Raw genomic sequence first — 16,421 nt, 5'->3', positions numbered from 1 at the left:
GTCTTTATTAATGGATATCAAGATGACCGACCAGTACAATAAACACGCCCAAGAACAATGTAATTCCTTTGCACCCACTTGTTCCGCCCTCTTGCTTAATCATGCAGATGAAAATCCCATATTGCTCCAACCAGTTATGCAGATGCTCCTGTTTCGAGAAACTGTAACGATGTCGACGGTTCGTTTGGCCATCTCCCGTGCTAGTATCAGCCAGCTTTCTCCAGTTCTTTCTTCAACTCCTTCAGTTCCATCTCTATGGCGTCAAGGCCTCTCTCGACGGCCTTTCGTTCGTTCGACCGTCGAGCTTGTTGGTGCACAATCTCTTTTTCTTCGTCTTCAAGAATGGCAATTCGCTGCCGAGCGAGGCTGGCGATCTCGATGTCGCCGACGGAGCTCTCGTGCTTTTCGAGCGTCTCTCTGGTGAGACGAAGTCGCTGCTCGATTGTCTTGGCCTTGACTCGAGCTTTCTCCTGTTCGTCATTCTGGTGCTCCTTTCCCTTCGTGCGTATGCGGAAGATGAGGTTGTTGATGTCGGCGATCGTCATCATCGTCAGCTGGCGCGCCTCCTTCATACTTGTCAAGGCTTCAGTGGTACGCTTTGACAGCTCCGAGGCCCAGCTCTGAAGGCTTGTGATGAATCCCGCAACGGCGTCCGTGTGGTACATGGCTCCTCCTGTGGAGGACGGCGAATCCGATGTTACCATCAGAGGATGAAGACCTGCAGGAGCGCTGCAATCTATTTGGGGCCTTGACGACAGGAACAGAGCTTTTGCGTGTGCAGCTCGAATGTCGTCAACAACGGTGGCACTTGGAGGCCTTCCGGGCTGATTGACCCCGTCGACACCGGATTCCTCTTGAGCATGGGTAAACAGAAACACAGCGATGATTCGACGCCATAGAAGCCAGTCTGTTGTTACTGGCGGCGACATGCCCGCGAATGTATGGAGACAGTGCAAGATAACGGCGACGCCGCAGTCTTGCCCATTCTGTTGCATGGTACTGTGGCGTTGGCGGCTGGTCCAGTCCAATTCCTGCAACCGCTGTTTGAGTGCCGGGTCCCTGGAGCCAGCTGCTGTAATCAGCTTCTGGAGCCTTTCCTTTGCTTCATTGACTAGGGCGTTTCGACTTGCAGCATCGCTTGGCATTGAGTCGTACAGGTCGATGCTTCCTCGACTGTTGTTGATGACTGCCACTGCCACATTCCAGTGCCCTTTCTTGGCCACTGGCATGACGATTGTAGTCTCTTTGTTCTGAGGCAGAGTCAGAACAGAGACAATCCTGTGCTGTGCTCGGTCTGTCGGCTCCTGCATGTTGGAAGCTGGGCTATCTGCGACAAACGTTGAATTGTGTAGAAGGCTGGAAAAACCGTTCAGCGCTGCCGAAATCACGCAGCCAGTCAAACATGTGGCGGGTGCCAGCGTCTTGTAGTAATCTTGCAGTGGACTGCCGTCTGTGGAGTGTCGTATCCGTCTGGATGGCCGGTCTGGGGATGATGAGCGACCTTTTCGCTTCCGACTGTCTACGTTGTCCGAATCGAGAGCAGAGGGCGTCTCACTGACGATGCCGATATTAAGCATGTTGCTCGTGACAGAGTTCGACGGCAAGCCGGCTTCGGAGGGCGGCGGAGACTCCATCATGGGTAGTTCAAGCGTGAAGATGTCTGAGTCTCCTTCGAACGAATGGGTGCTGTTCACGATTATCTGCGACAAAGGGCGCCCAGTCGAATCGGCATCGCTGTCGGCTTCAGGGATATTATCAGAGTCGTAGGAACCACCTGAGGTAAAGTCGGGCTCGTAGTAGAGATACGTATTATCTGGTACGACGTTTAAGGGTTCCGGCTCATGGTCCTCGACGAGGGAGGGCTATCGGAGGGGAGAGTCAGCCATTGCAGGGTGTCGAACAGGCATCTGTCAGTGTAACTTACCTCGGCGTGCCTGAAATACTCGAAGGAATTGTAGCTCTGTTCGTCGAAGCTTCCGCCCGCCTGAGCGTCAGGTTCCTCGGCCACGGACTGCTCTCCAACGACTTCGTCTTTGCCCTCGGTCCCGGCTTGTCCTCTGGTGGCGTCGGTGTTGCTCACAGAGGCGCCTTGGTCGTCAAGGTCGTCAAGGATGTAGTCGTTGGCCTCGACGTAGGTCTCGCCTTCAGAGGTGTTGTCCTTGCCGTCAAGATCGGCCTCTCGTTGGGACTCGGTGTGGCTGTCCTCGTCTTCAGACTCGATGTGGCTGTCCTCGTCTTCAGACTCGATGTGGTTGTCCTCGTCTTCGGACTCGATGTGGCTGTCCTCGTCTTCGGACTCGATGTGGCTGTCCTCGTTTTCGGGCTCGATGTGGCTGTCCTCGCGTTGGGACTCGGTGTGATTGGCCTCGTTTTCGGGCTCGAGGTCTTCGGCTTCGGGGATGGCCTCGTCTTCGGGGCTGTTTCCGTGTGACTTGATATTGCCAGCAGCAGAGCTTGTCTCAATCGGTCGATTCTCGATCGCCCCTTGGTTTTTGCGCCCGTTGTGACTTTCTTCGGCTACAGAGATGCCCTCCTGCTTTCGATCGTGTGGGGTGATGGGGTTCTCAACGTTGGATACTGCGACGGTCTTCTTGCGTGTAGGTTTGGAATCGACGCGGTTGATCCCAGAGATGCGCTGTGTTGCTGTTCTGATGTCGTGGCCTATGACGCCCGGCGCGTCTTTTGCGACGCCACAGCCGAGGGAAGTTGAGGCTTTGCGGCGAGCTTGCGCGCAGTCTAGGAGTGCTTGGATTGCCTTGGCCCACTCGTTGCAATGCTGGGAAAGATTATGCAGCGATTGGAAAAACCGTCGACCAAAACGAGCTGCGTCGAGTAGAAAGATGCATACACACGGCTCAATCTTCCAGGTCTGGCACGCCTTCTTGAGCTTTGCCGGGCTTTGGCTGTCCGTGAGGGTAAAGTCCTTTGCAGAAGAATGGAGAACAACGGCGTGGGCGAGTTGAAGTGGTAGGTTGCAGCGAAATTGGACTACGTCGACGTCGCTGGGGAGCTTGCTCTCGAGGTCGAAGTATCGGTCGGCGATGTCTTCGGTCTGATCAGCTAAGTCGCCATAGTGCTCAATGAACTTGTCAATCGCAGCTTTCTAGTCTTGCGACTTCGCTATGCGTTGGCGTTGGCGCATAATTGGCGACGTGGGGAGGATGCGATTGGAATCATGAGGTGGTGCGGCAGTGATGTTTGGGGGAGAGCAGTCGCGAGTTGGATGGACGAAGTACAGGGTAACGGCAGGTAGGGCAGGCGGGGTAAGCCAGTGGAGGCAGATGCCTCCCTTTTTTGATGGCGGGGTGCTGTGAGGCAGCGAGGCAGCCATCGCGCTTGCCCTGTTGCTGCAGTGCAAGGAAGGAAGTACTGGTCTCATGTGACTTTGCCTCTGCAAGTCCCCAGAAGAGTGAAACTCTCGCATTTGATCAATTTGACAGCCGAAGACCGGGTCGTGTAGTTTTAATGGCTGGGGACAGGGTTGAGATGTTGAGGCCTTGTGGCAGGAACTTTTCGATGAGCTGGATGCTTATGATGCAGCGCGTGATGGCGATGTTTATTGTCTTTCGCAGCCTGTTTTGGGCTATAATAGGAGGAAACCTCGGAAGATAAACATGCGTAGAAAGTAGACCGGCTGTCGGACAGAGTCCGGAGAGTAGCGCCGGGGACGGACCCACTCCGGCTGCCGGACCCGTGATTCGACCCGGAAGTAGCCCGACGGATCGGGCCCATGCTTCTGTTCACGGTGACGAAAGCGTTTCCATGATCAGTTCTGGCACATAAAGGCATTGGTGGATGAGAAGAGTGTCAACAATGATGTAAAATCCAACGAGGTTTTCGCTGGTATTGATATGGGCAATCAAATTCGGGTCTCCTAACAATATGACATGTTTGCTTTCGTCATGCAGTCTGAAAACCTTCTGTTCTGTGTTGATAGGACATTCTTTTCAAGCCGAACGAATCATTATAAGTAAGTAAACCACACTCCTTCGCCATGTGATGATTCTCAGGGTCGTCCGATTCCAGCCTCGGTCTCCTCCCCAGATCTGTCAACATCCTCTGTCGTACTTCTTGTGTTCTACTAGTTCTGCTCCCCAGTCCGAACTATCATATTAAATTTGGCCACCGTTTCAAAGACGATGCGGACTCTTAAAGTTGCAAGCAACTGCACAACGTTGAAAGATAAGAATCGGACAATGAACTACGAAAGACGGAAGTGCCAAAAGCGAGACAGAGATATTACGTGGCTCAGGTCGAAGTATTGTACGCTCGATGGGTCAGGGATTGTAGACCTTCCGCAACGGAGATCCTCAGGGTGCGCCTCGGTGTCTGATTAGCGTCCATGAAGAGTGCCGAGAATTGTGGTCTCCAAGGTAGACACGGTGTTTGGGCTGACTTTGAGCTTGAGGCGAGACCACGCTGGTGAGTCTTGTCGGCAGTGGTTGGCTGGCCACAAGGTGAAAGAAAGTCGGTTTCCTGAGATTCTCGCAAGGATGAAAAAGGTGAGGCTCTGCCGGGCACAGATGGGGTTCGCGGCAGTTGTGAAGCAGCGGACTTCGGGCTACTACGAAGCCTTTGTGACCGTGGCGAAGGAAGCAGGCAGTGTTATTTGAGGTGTTAGGATAACTTCTACGTGAGATATCTAGCTTGACTCAATGTTATCTTCTGTATGCCCAAGATTTTATTCCGGGAACATCCATGACCTTTCATACTGATGGCGCAGAGAACACCGCAGCCCGAGGCACTGATCAAATTTCGCATTTACCGCAGGGTCGTCCCTCTGCAGACAAGCCTTGGCATACTCCACTTACGGTATGGATTCGTGGCCTCGCTTCATGTTCTGCGATTCGCTTGCTTAGCCGCCGACTGTGGTACGTCTCGTCGAATGGGGGCGTCCAGGCCATCATGATACCAGAGCGGTTGGCATTGCGAGGGGGACTAAACCGTAAGAGACTGTGCCCCTCTGATTGCGTGGCCCAGCCAATTTTCCGAGCTGCGGAAAATGAGACAAAATAAACACTCTGCTTTGCTGTACTACAACTCAGCCTGAACCCCAACTCCAAGCGCTCTCTCTCTCTCTTCGACTCATTACCAGAGACCATTGCCACGCAGAATCTACCAGTCCCCTATACATAAGTTTCCTCTATAGATATCGCAACATACCCATTCAGGAAGCAATCTCCAGAACAAGTCATTGCATTTTCCGTCGATGGCGTAGGTTCCTCGATTGTTTCAACGCATCGGCACTGTCGGCGATACCAGGGCAACATGAGGAGACGGGCCTCATTCGCTGGCTACAGATATGAGGTGTTTTCTGTGGATCGTTTCCGCGTCGCACTTACTGTACCTTGATTCAAATCCCGCTGGGCAGGGATCGAGGGCGCCACCCACATCATGAGAAGCGCGCAACCCTCGGGTGATAATGTCGGTGGCTGAAGCTGTTGGTCGACCTGGAGTTTTGGTGAATAATCAGCACCCTGCTCGGTATCCTGTCTGTGCCTGTGGATTCAGCAGGATCGGGTCAATGGGCTCCTGATTCAGCCTCACCTCACTTGACGGGCATCGAGGTCGGCGCTGTACTTGGAATTCTGATCCATGTCAGCAGCGACGGTCATTTGGCCGATATACATTCCAGGGGCTGCATTCGTCTGTTGATTTGAGCGATATCCTGGGTGGTTGGTGGGGTGCCTGTGATGTGTAGACTTCCACTCCTCCACACCTAGCTCACCCTGAAATGAAGATCTAACTAGCCTTCTTCGTCTCCACAGAGGCAGAGCGAAGCGATTGAACGAGAGCAGATGGGCTAAGAGATTTTGGGACGCAGGATAATAGTCAGGAAGCGGTTGAGAAGCGCTTTCTCATAGTTGATCGACGGATCCTGCAGCCTGGTCCGCTGACTCTCAAACTTTGTATCTTCTGCAGCCGCGGCGACGTGAATGGTGATTCTAGCCGCTAGCTTGGCATTTGCGCCCGTCGTTATTGAGAGCATCACCATTACTGCCGTTATAGACTAAAGGGGTATGATGTCATGTTTTCCCTGGGGGTTTTCGCTGCCTTATCGGACAGTCAGAGTTCGCAAGACCTTTCGCTACGCATAGAATTCGCCCACATAAAAAACGGCTGCTGCGTCTCCTTATTAAAGGCTGAAGATGCATGTCGTTGCCAGGAAACTTTCGCATGGACGACTTCATCACACCGCAGATAGCTCCCCAATAACCCGGGTTCAGAATATCAAAGGTAACGTGCATAACCACCGCAAGGGGTCCGGGGTCCATGGGACATAACGAGATTGATATGAAAGAAGTAGTGGGCCAAAAGGAATTGCATGAAAATCAGGCCGCTCGACAACCAGTAAATCCAGTCACAAGGGCCTGATAAGGTCTCGTGGGGCAGGCTGCCCAGAATGCAAATGCGGAAGATCCATGGTTCTAGATCATGGAATACTAGATGGACAGTCGGCTTGATCCGGTGATTAAGCGCGAAGATGTCAAATGAACAAATGACAAGAGCTGCGTGTGACGAGAAAATGGACGGACGCCACACATCGGTCCCAGCGCCTCTGAATAGAGCTAGTTCGGGGAATATCGATCGTCAAGCTCAAGGTTGAGATCCTAGACCACGATACATCCAGCGTCTCGGGTTGGAAAGCTTGATGGCAGAATTGATGCAGCACGTCTGTCAGGATCTCATCACTTGGGCGACACACTTAGGCGATGCTCGTTGGAGATGGCGTCTGCAGTGCAAGACGGACACCGTGCACAGCGAAATGGAGATCAACACACCTGATTGAGAGGGTGGAAACGGGGGAATAGTGTGCCGTCGTTGAACGCCATGCAGTTCTTATTCCTACAGTTGTGGCGGCAGGACAATTGTCTCATTGGCTGCAGAAACATACACATTTACCCAGTCACAGACCTAGCAGGAAATACGCAAAATCCATTGTGGTGACTATGAACCGAGTAGCTGCATCAACCTCGGCTGGAACTCTTCTATACACCAACGCCGCAAGACTCTGAGTAGGGCCAGAATCCTATAGCATCCATGCAACGACCCCGTGCCTTCTACACGAATAAACTCAAAGACGACCTGGGGCGAGACAGGGTAAGTATACGAATAGCAGGTGAGACCGGAGGATAACTTACGATGTCGTTCTCTCTTTCGACGGCAAAGGAGAACTGCCACTGCGGCCCGATAATAGAGATCAGGGGAAAGGTTAGAGGGACGGGCGTAGCAGTGCCAGTCAGTTGGTGCAGACGCAGCAGGTGTGCCATGAGCCACACCGAGAGCTGAGCCTTGGCCTTGTTGCCGGAGGTGTCGGGTTGCTTTGTCTCGATGCTCACAGCAATGGGTTTGAGGCGGAGCGGGTAGTACTCGGAATGGCTGATGGTTTCGGGCAACTTGACTTCCTTGGTGGCGGCGCTGTCGCCGCCGCCGACACCAGAGCCTGCCTCCGAGACGGAGTCGACGCCGGAGATGGACGATGTTGCTGCGCTGGAACTGGCTGAGCCCTGGGCAGGCTTGCGTTTGCCACGCCCCTTCGGAGGCTTCTCCACTTGCGGGGCTGCGGCGGTTCGGGCTATATCCTTGAAGACAGGCGAGGATAAAACCATGCAAAAGTCAACCATTTTGGCTTGGATATTTGCACCATTTGTGTGGCGCGGGATACAGGCTGGCACAATGCGGGCAGTCGTTGTATCAAACACCTGGATGGCCATGTCGTCAGCCTGCTGATCTGCTTCGATCGCCGTGACCAGCATTGGAGAATGCACGCGGCCATTCCAGTGGGCTTCCGAGTAGCTTCCAGTCGCTGCGCGCTTCGATTCCCGGACGATGGCACAGAGACTTTGCAACTCTCGCAGAGCAGTTTTCGTGTCCTGGGTTACATCCGCCAAACACATGTGCTCCTCCTTGATCCTCTGGAAGTAGTGCAAGCTTTCGGCTTCAGTGACGACCTCGGAAAAGATGTTGGATGGGATGACTCTGGGACTGTCCGCGATGTCCCCGAGCTCGGTCAGGAGCGGGTGCATGTCTGGGGGCAATTGTCTGGGATCTAGAGGGACGTGCTCTACCGGCTTCTCTGCGAAAAGCAGGTCGCCGATGCTCTTGACAGGGCTCCGCGATCGGCGGCTGCTCGCTTCGGAGCCCTGAGGTGCGCTCTGGGGGGGCTCGAAGCGTACCGCATCGAAGCTTGCAGCATAACCAGAGGCCTGGCGAAGAGGCCAGGCTGGCGGTGGCGCTGTCATCGCTGCCGTATCAGCGGTTGATGATGCGGGCTGTCTCTGGGTCCTGGTCTGTCGTGGCCTGGCTGGCATATTCCTCCGGGGGGTCAGCTGCTCAATTTCGTCGTCCTCGTCCGCAAACTCCTCCTCTTGAGACAGTTCCACCTCGGCATTCGACTCGTGTTCATTGTCGTCTGGCGGTGGAACTGCTCCACGTCGCGGGCGGGCATTCGCTGTCGGGGCTTTTGATCTCGCTCGAGGGGCTCGCTTCTCAGCAGCTTTGGGTGTCTTTGCGGGCCTCGGGCGGTCCATGTTGCCGTCGATGGTAGCAAGGGGGGCTCGGGTGTCGGATATGCGTGGGACGGTCGGGGAGGGCTTCGTCGGCGATTTTGAGGTTGGCCAAGTTCTCTTCCGCTTTCTCGATGAAGGCGTCGTTGGGCAAGGCGCCCGGAATTCAGTAGGAGGGCACCTTAGGGGCGACGCGTTGGGATGGGCTTCGGTGAAGGCAACGGCGGCGGCGACGTCTTTGATCCAGGCTTCGATGATTTGGCCGCGCGCTGTTGTGGATTGGTGATATTCTGGAGCCACGGACATTGGTGCAGACCTGCGATTGACTGGTGACAGAGTTCAATTGCTGCGTGGTTGCATGCGACCGACCGATGACAATGATGATGTAGGAGTCAATCCACTGTTCCTGACAGATTGTTGATGTCTGTGGATAAGCGCGAGCTGGTTGTAGCGAGTTGGCTCGGCAACAGCCGCCCAGCAGCGGATAGCAGTGCGTCACTGATAAGACATGTCACGTGGTGTTATCGATAAGAGTCCACACCACACTTAAAGCTGGCAGCGCACTGTGTGACGCACGACTTACGTACGCAGGTCGAAAATTCTCCCCCAAAAACTTCGACCTGCGGCTTCGGCCACGTGATGCGAGCTTTCGCCGGGTCCCAGTTGTCTGATTGGCTAAGGTAATCTCAAGCTCAGCCTGTGGAGGATTTCTTGGGTTGAAAACGGATGCGGGGAAAAAAAAAAAAAAAGGAGTACGTACAGCAGGGGGCCGGCTCAGACACCAGTAGATCGGCGCGCGCTTTTCACGGGTCCCCCAATCCCGTCAGCCAAGTATTCGGGCTTGGCTGAGCGGTTAAACTTGAGGTAGTGGGACTGACAGCTTCTGCCCCATTCTCCACCGCCTCGTGCCTTACCCGTGATACGTTTGAATGTACCTGAGTATGACGGAACAGAAAGCTCCTGCGAAAAAGCCATCAACGATATAGAGAAATCAACATGGAAGGACCTTGGCCACCGAGAACACATCCGGCGCGATATCAACCATCAGAGACGCCGGTGGTCGCTCGCGAAAACACCCCAGCCAATTGCAATAGGTTGACAACACCCACGCTTTGACGAACCAAGTCCAGCCGCCTGAGGTCAGTCTTGCATCGCAAATCCCGCGGCACAAATATCATGGACCAGTGTTGACATTCTCATCGAGCGAGATATCCATCTATGCGTGGAATATGACTACCGATCACGTCGCCACATTGTGCGTGTGTTCTCAAGGTTTGGTACCAACTTGGAGTTGGAGCTATCGCTGCAGTTAGACACCTCAGATTAGCAAGACGAGGAAAAGCAATGTGAAGACTTTTGAATTGACTGTTCTATGTGGGGTCGTCTAAGGGCATTCCGATAAATGGATTTGTTCTCTTGTCTGGGCGCCAAAGTCAACAGGAAAAAAGGCAGCATACCTGATGCCCCCAATCAGGCTACACTCAAGTAGGAAGGACGCGGCCTGCTTGGCCTCGAGCGTGACATTGAACAAGCCATTAGTCGGAATGGGGAAGCGGAGTGTCTTGTTCGACATCTTTGGCTGGGGGAACTACCTCCACGCGGAAGATGGACTAGTTCTTCTCCGATTCGCAGCGCCACATTGCAGCTCTTCCTTGATCAGCGACTGGCTGAATTCCCTGACTAAAGGGGTCATCGTTATCGGCGGTGTTCCTATGCCGTTGACGCTATCAGCGCCAGCGCTGACTGTGACCGTGCTATTGCTGGGTGTGTCTTCTCCAACTTTCCGTTCCGCGGTCTTCGCTGCTTCACTCTGGTGTTCAGTGCGTTCCTTCTGGTCGAGCTCAGTGCGGGACTTCCAGGTGTAGGCACTGCCGCTGAAAAGGCATTCCTACCCTCCCGTCAGGAGCAGCTGGACGACGACCTCATCAGAGGCCATGGGATTTGGCAGAATGTTATACCCCTGCGGCATAGGCTGGGCCGTTCCAGCGTGGGAGTTTAACGTGACTGCACGTTGTACTCTAAGTGGTGTGTGTTGGGTTGCTGGTGACGGTGGAATTATGGATAACTGGATCTGCCTTCTTGCCTGTGGATGGCCCGATCTGTCTGAGTACAGCGATATTGATGTCAATGAAGGCCGTCTTTAAGATCAACGTAGCTAATTGTTGCGAGGACGTCTCTAAAGTTGTTGAGCTTCAGGTCTCCGAAAACCAGGGTCCCTGTGTCGGAATAGATGAAGTTGCCTGCGTCTGCCACACCGTTGAGCAAATTAGCGCAAGCTGTCTTGAAGCCGCAGTTCAACGAAGTCTCGATAGCGTCACGCATGATTTTGTCCGTATTATCTTGGACGCACTGAAGCCCGGTACTAGTAACGGAAACATTCTACACCACGCGTATCTGCCCTTGTTCTTTCACTCGAAGTCGAATGTCGGGTTCGTGGCGGCCTGAGTATGAAGACCGGGGTAGAGCGAGGCTGTGTTCGGGTTCACCAACATCACACCAACTCTTGAATTGTTGCCCGCCAGTGGGCTTATCTGCGAACATCTCCGAATAGACGGGAATGACAAAGGTTTTGACACGGAGCTCTCGAAGAATTAAGAGGATCTGCTGCTCAAAGTACAATCAGTGGTCTTGGATGAATGCATCAGGGATATAGGCCTTGTGATGCCAACAGGCTTTGTATTGCCCCCTGCAGGCTCGGCCAGGTTCCCGCCATATTCAGGTCAATCACCGCTGGGTAGTCTTTGTTTGACAACTTTGCAGAAGACCAGCCAGTTTTCTGGATGGCCGAGTTCGCCCGTATTGGCCAAAAGGGGAACGGTTCCGTTCCGGACTTCTTGTAGATGTGTGAGCTGAGCAGCGTTGCTGGTTTAGGCGTAACTTTGGATACGAAAAGCGGTTGAAGCCGAGTACTGCTATTATGAATATTCCCTTTGGATTGATTGCAGCGTCGGGGGCCGACCACACGTAGTCAAAGCTTTCACCACCAGAGGTTTGGCCACAGGAAGACGGATCTGAACGCCGGGACCCACAAAGCCGGCTCTTGGTTGTCTTCCGCCCAATTATCCTTTGAGCTTAGACACCATAATTGCCATAAGTCTAGTCTTCATATCATACTTTGACACTCCCCAGTCTGCCAAACTGATCTTCTTGGTGCCATCCCCAGGATGAGGCAAATATGAGCGGGACTCAACAAGCGTGGTCCATTGACCCTTTGGGAGTGTCATCACTGGACCGAAACTGACAGACATCGAGACATATGAACAAGAACACAACACAAACGTTGGGTAGAGTAGTCGCTGGACATGAGAGGGGTCTGTTTCTTTCCGCCTGCTGCGGAAGACTCCTTTCTGCTACAGTAAGAGCCTCCTCCTGCCCTTTTCTGATGGTAAGATCGAGTTTATGAACGCCCTGGGATTTCTTAATCTCTTCCAGTTGGGTGGCAGTAGCAGCCGCATCCGCAGCATCCTTGTTGAAGGGTTTATCACGGCTAGCCTGTCCATCGAAGACCTGCAAGCAAACGGTAATGACCCAGTTGTTGACAGTCAGGATCTGATACGCGGCCAATTCTATCTTGCCTGATGTGTTGCTGCAAATATGTTGGCTCTTCTTTGTTGTTTATTCTTGATTATGGATGAAACCTTGTTGGATCACAAAATGCAGCTCTGGCGTGCCGAAGCTCCCAAGTTGAAGTTTGGCCTGAGGCGGGTTTAGGGCAGCATCTAAGAGTCTAAGACGCTGTTGTTTCCTCAATTTTATTTCTATCATAACCCAATAAGCTTCTGGTGTTCATTAAAATAGGTCTTCAAGTTTTCATTCTCTCTTCTCTGGCTTAGTGCGCAGATCTGGCCATAATACTCCTCACCCTTGGTACCCTGGATTTCGAGAGCAATACGATTGCGATTCAAGGCAGACATAATGATAACATGCCGATCTAGCAAATAGTGCAGGGGACGACAAGTTTGGGTGTAGAAACTTGATTGTGAAGTTCGCGTCGACTTTTTGCGTGATGGACCATTGGAGGTGCTAGAAGTTCGGCTCTGTCACGGCCAGTTTTCCCGCTCGTTCAGCTACAAGGCAAGATCAAGAATGCTGGTCCCAGACCGTTCTGAGGTGTCCCCAGGGAAGCTCTCAAGCTGGAAAGTCTTTACGCACTCAGGTGGGATGGGCCGCGATTGAATTCAAGGGCCATGCCATGATGCCACAGCAGCGATGCACATACGAGGGTATGGCAGAATACTTCGTTCTGTTTCATAGTTCGAATGAGAATATATCCTATCCGCCTTTTCTACTCCCCCGTCTTCCCCGTCTCTTTATCTTCACCTTTATTCTCACTATTATCCTTACTCTTATCCTCACTCTTATCCTCACTCTCATACTGAATCTCATCCTCACTACAGAGTAAAGGTGAACATAAGTGCGGATGCCCTTCCCCGCATGCAATTAAAGCAACCCTGGAATCAGCGACTGGGACCCAGCCAGCCACTGCTGTAAGCAAGATCATGGCCCGGGGCAATATCTAGCAAGCCACTTGCGATCGCTAATACCTTGCATGCTCAATCAATAAATCTTTGGCCATCCGTGTGGAGGCCTAGAGTAACCCATGGCTGGGAACCGCACGTCCAAATTCAGGTCGACATGCGGCCTGTGGGACTAGATATCGCTTTATGCTGGTGGATTATGGCTTCAGTATTTTGTATCTATTTATGAGAGAGAACGAATACCGACGAGAGATGTATAGCTGTTTGTTGTAACAACATCGAATTTTCAACCGCATCATATCTTCTGCCGTCTGGACCTCTTCTACGCCCGTATCTCGAAACTCCTACGGCAGGCAAGTGCAAATATTGTAGCTACGCCCTTGATCCGGTGCTCAAAAGGGGCAATGTACCCATCAATGGCATCTCGAACCTGCATTTCACACAGGCGGTGCCCGACTACACCAACAGTGACCTGGATATCTGTGGTAAGCTCTTGAATGAGTTGAAAGTTATCACTTCGTTAGAGCTTGCAAATATGTCGTATCCACATTCAGAATCCGTCCCGAGAGATGAATCAAGTCATGTAGTAGAGCGATCAGAGCTGCAGACACTTCAAGAGATCTGCTCGAGATTCTTTGACGATCATCTCACCTTGACCGTTCAAGTTGTGCTGCGCTCCGGGCGGTTTTCCTCTTTGTTCAAGACTGTAGAGAAAGTGGCAGGGTCAATGACATCATGCCTCCGGCGAGGATGGACGTCGACGATGCACAGGTCATGCAAGAGAAACAGTTACTTTTATTGAAGGAGAGGGAGACCTCCAGCAATCGGAGAAAAACCTCCATCCGGCTTCGGCGTTCACCAAATCGACGATTCTCCTGAGCTGGGTTGTGGATAACCCAGAAGACCTGCATTTGCTATACAAAGCAGACATTACATTGGTCCGACGGATTACGCAGCAGCTCAGCGGCAAATTTGCGGAGCAGATGATAGAAAAGAGGATGAAAAACGACGCGCTCACGGTTTGCGACTACGCCGGGCGTGTAAACTCCTGGAACTCGCAGCTTTGGCTTTCTATCATGCAGTCGAGCAGAGATTATCGCATGCCCATTTCCGCAAAGAGACAAAGCGATCTCTCTGGTGTACAATTTTGAGGTCTATCGTTGAACAACTTCACGGATATCCTCAAGATTGAAGAGATCACTCCGAAGAGTGTTGCTCTGTGGCGGTCCTGTCGGCCTACCCGAGCGATGCCCTCCTCCGGCTTCGCAACACGATCTTCACCAGGCCCATCCCCAAATTACTTTCCGACGAAACACTCAGGTACAGTTTATTTGACGTCTTTTTAGAGCGTAGACTAAATATTCGAAAGCTCGATCTGACTTGCACCAACTCACAGACTCTGCTGCTGTATATCTTAGTCATCGGGGTGCGGGACTCCCACGTCCAATCCGTTGCCCCGAAAGCCGTTACGCCGTCCGCCAGGTCTGAGGTGTTCATTCATTCATATCGAACCCCGACTTGCTTCTTAGAGGGTCAAGAGCCTACCAACGCCGGCCCTGTGACGCAATATCATCCATCCAACACCAATTACCCCGTCTACAGGAAGCTAGTCTCAGAGGCCACATACCCACTCACGAGTTTCCCCTATGATCTGGCAAGCAACATCGAGGGCGCCGTCTTTAGGGCCTATCAGCTCGATGTCGTCCGTTTCCCTCGCGTATTTCAGGTACCCTCAGCGTCTCTTTGATTTTATTCACCTCGGTCGACGGGCTCCCTTGGCGATCGGCTCGATTGAACTATCCTCAGTGATGCGACGGAGCGCTCAAGCACCGCCTCGCTGCAGAAAATTTGGGACTCCGGCAAACTGATTTACGCATCATCACCCCAAAAACGTTCTTCTAGTTGTTCGGACGCATCCAAGATCGATGCGTCGGAAGGCGACCTCGCTAACCAAGCTGAGCGAAACACAGCGCCCAACCTAAGCAGACTGAGAATGAGCGGGTACCTACGCCCATGCTTATTGTGCGAGCAGTCTCTCCCAAGTAGCTCTGGGCATTGTAAATACATGCTCTGATAACATTGCTTCTCTCTGAGGCTTTGACACCGAGGCGATCATGCTGGATATTTTCAGGGGTTTCTGCGTCGTCAAGAATCAGCCCATGCTCAGATCAGGGCTTGAATTCGAGGAGATTCTTGAACTCGGCAAGACCCCTTGCCTCAGCTAATATCTCATCATCACCAACGCACTGGGGTTATTGCAGTTTGGCCCATTGGCTGAGGGTCTATTGCTTCAGCCAATTACAGCTGCTCCTCCACACCAGCTTCTCAATACTACGCTTTCCTTTTCCCTGCAGGCAGTCCTGCGGCTTCAGAATAAGCTTTCCTGGTCAATTATCATCACTAATGCTACAATAGTTATTTTCCGCGGACCTGAGCTATCCATCGTGGGCAACACTCGTAGCACTGGAAAGCCCGTTCTTCCACCGCCCATCACCCAGATCGTTGTCAAGAAACCTAAGGAGAAGTGTGAAGATGCTTTTTAAAAGGACTCCCTTGAGCAGAGTAAACCCAAAAGGGGCTACTTCCACTTCCATTGTTTCACCCCATCGAGGTAACAGCCTTCAATTCTGCAGAATTCGTCTGTATTATTTCCTTTGTGGTGAGCGGCATCGTGGCCCTTTCAAGACTGAGCAAGCTTTCTTGTATTGATGTGAGGGATGGACACCAATCAACAACTTTGGGAATAAGTCCTTGTCCCATCGCGAATTCATGACAAAACGCCTCCAGCAGATCGACGGCATGTACTCCCTCATTGACACATAAATGACACCACCGTCGGCAAAGTACTTGACTGCCAAAAGTACTCAAGAGGCTGTCAGAAACCACATGATCGATGTTTGGTACAGGCTTTCAATTTCGACCAGCTCGCAGCTGCTTCTAAGAGTCGAGACCAAAATCTCGATATTGGCGTTTTCACTGCACTGTGTTGACACGCTACCATTTATCTTGTACTCTCTGTGCCCCCGAAAGAGCTGCGAGGAATTCTTTGAAGTCGTCTATACTCACATCAGGCCGGTTGTTCCGGCAGACCCAATGTGCACAGTCAATGTCATTGAAAATTTAGAACTGCTTCTCGACCCTGGCTGGACTGTCGAGTCGTCGGCAAGCACACTCGGCCAGAAAGGTCAGAGAAATATGGTCGCTATGACAAGGGGAACACAAAGGGCCTGATTCGCGGGACTTTGCCTAGCGCTCGAAATCTCGACGGCGGCCCAGAAATTTTAACAGCCGGTTCCTGAGGGCCTACCTAAGACCGTCCTAAGCGCCTCGGATGTGATGGACAGTTGAGAGCAAGGAGAACATCTCATCCCTTATCCAATTTATTGCATTGCTGGAAACTAACTTCGCCTCCACCTCCGGGGTTTGTGGCAATACC

At 52.4% G+C, this 16,421-nt stretch overlaps 5 protein-coding genes and 3 pseudogenes across 8 annotated transcripts; 3 read left to right on the top strand and 5 right to left on the bottom strand.

The window, feature by feature from the left end:
* Positions 1-206: 206 nt before the first annotated feature.
* GCG54_00015358 (uncharacterized protein) lies at positions 207-3,103 on the bottom strand (the record flags this gene model as incomplete). The annotated part of the gene is made up of 2 exons (XM_045415153.1): positions 207-1,862; positions 1,925-3,103. Coding segments are annotated over 2 exons (2,835 nt in total), but the record flags the coding sequence as incomplete, so codon positions are not given.
* A 3,845-nt stretch (positions 3,104-6,948) lies between these two features.
* Positions 6,949-8,531, bottom strand: GCG54_00015357 (uncharacterized protein; the record flags this gene model as incomplete). The annotated part of the gene is made up of 2 exons (XM_045415152.1): positions 6,949-7,086; positions 7,143-8,531. 2 exons carry the CDS (start codon positions 8,529-8,531, stop codon positions 6,949-6,951), a joined length of 1,527 nt encoding a protein of 508 aa, XP_045258325.1.
* Positions 8,532-10,095: 1,564 nt separating this feature from the next.
* On the bottom strand, positions 10,096-10,476 carry GCG54_00015356 (uncharacterized protein; the record flags this gene model as incomplete). Its single annotated transcript, XM_045415151.1, is given in 2 exon segments — positions 10,096-10,381; positions 10,400-10,476. The coding sequence occupies 2 exon segments, from the start codon at positions 10,474-10,476 to the stop codon at positions 10,096-10,098; spliced, it is 363 nt and encodes a 120-aa protein (XP_045258324.1).
* A 155-nt stretch (positions 10,477-10,631) lies between these two features.
* On the bottom strand, positions 10,632-10,829 carry GCG54_00015355 (uncharacterized protein; the record flags this gene model as incomplete). Its single annotated transcript, XM_045415150.1, has 1 exon — positions 10,632-10,829. The coding sequence occupies one exon, from the start codon at positions 10,827-10,829 to the stop codon at positions 10,632-10,634; it is 198 nt and encodes a 65-aa protein (XP_045258323.1).
* A 319-nt stretch (positions 10,830-11,148) lies between these two features.
* GCG54_00015354 (uncharacterized protein) lies at positions 11,149-12,421 on the bottom strand (the record flags this gene model as incomplete). The annotated part of the gene is given in 6 exon segments (XM_045415149.1): positions 11,149-11,416; positions 11,489-11,571; positions 11,588-11,733; positions 11,750-12,110; positions 12,159-12,234; positions 12,276-12,421. 6 exon segments carry the CDS (start codon positions 12,419-12,421, stop codon positions 11,149-11,151), a joined length of 1,080 nt encoding a protein of 359 aa, XP_045258322.1.
* A 721-nt stretch (positions 12,422-13,142) lies between these two features.
* On the top strand, positions 13,143-14,853 carry GCG54_00015353 (annotated as a pseudogene). The gene is given in 5 exon segments: positions 13,143-13,193; positions 13,218-13,708; positions 13,775-14,122; positions 14,182-14,711; positions 14,722-14,853. Coding segments are annotated over 5 exon segments (1,552 nt in total).
* A 246-nt stretch (positions 14,854-15,099) lies between these two features.
* GCG54_00015352 lies at positions 15,100-15,808 on the top strand (annotated as a pseudogene). Its single transcript is given in 4 exon segments — positions 15,100-15,118; positions 15,153-15,265; positions 15,280-15,511; positions 15,604-15,808. Coding segments are annotated over 4 exon segments (569 nt in total).
* GCG54_00015351 lies at positions 15,809-16,284 on the top strand (annotated as a pseudogene). The gene has a single exon. A coding segment is annotated over exon 1 (476 nt).
* The last annotated feature ends 137 nt before the right edge of the window (positions 16,285-16,421 follow it).

This window comes from Colletotrichum gloeosporioides (assembly GCF_011800055.1).
Source record: "Colletotrichum gloeosporioides strain Lc1 chromosome Unknown consensus_86, whole genome shotgun sequence".
NCBI classification, from domain to species: Eukaryota; Fungi; Ascomycota; class Sordariomycetes; order Glomerellales; family Glomerellaceae; genus Colletotrichum; species Colletotrichum gloeosporioides.
This window is presented reverse-complemented; position numbering and strand designations above follow the sequence as displayed.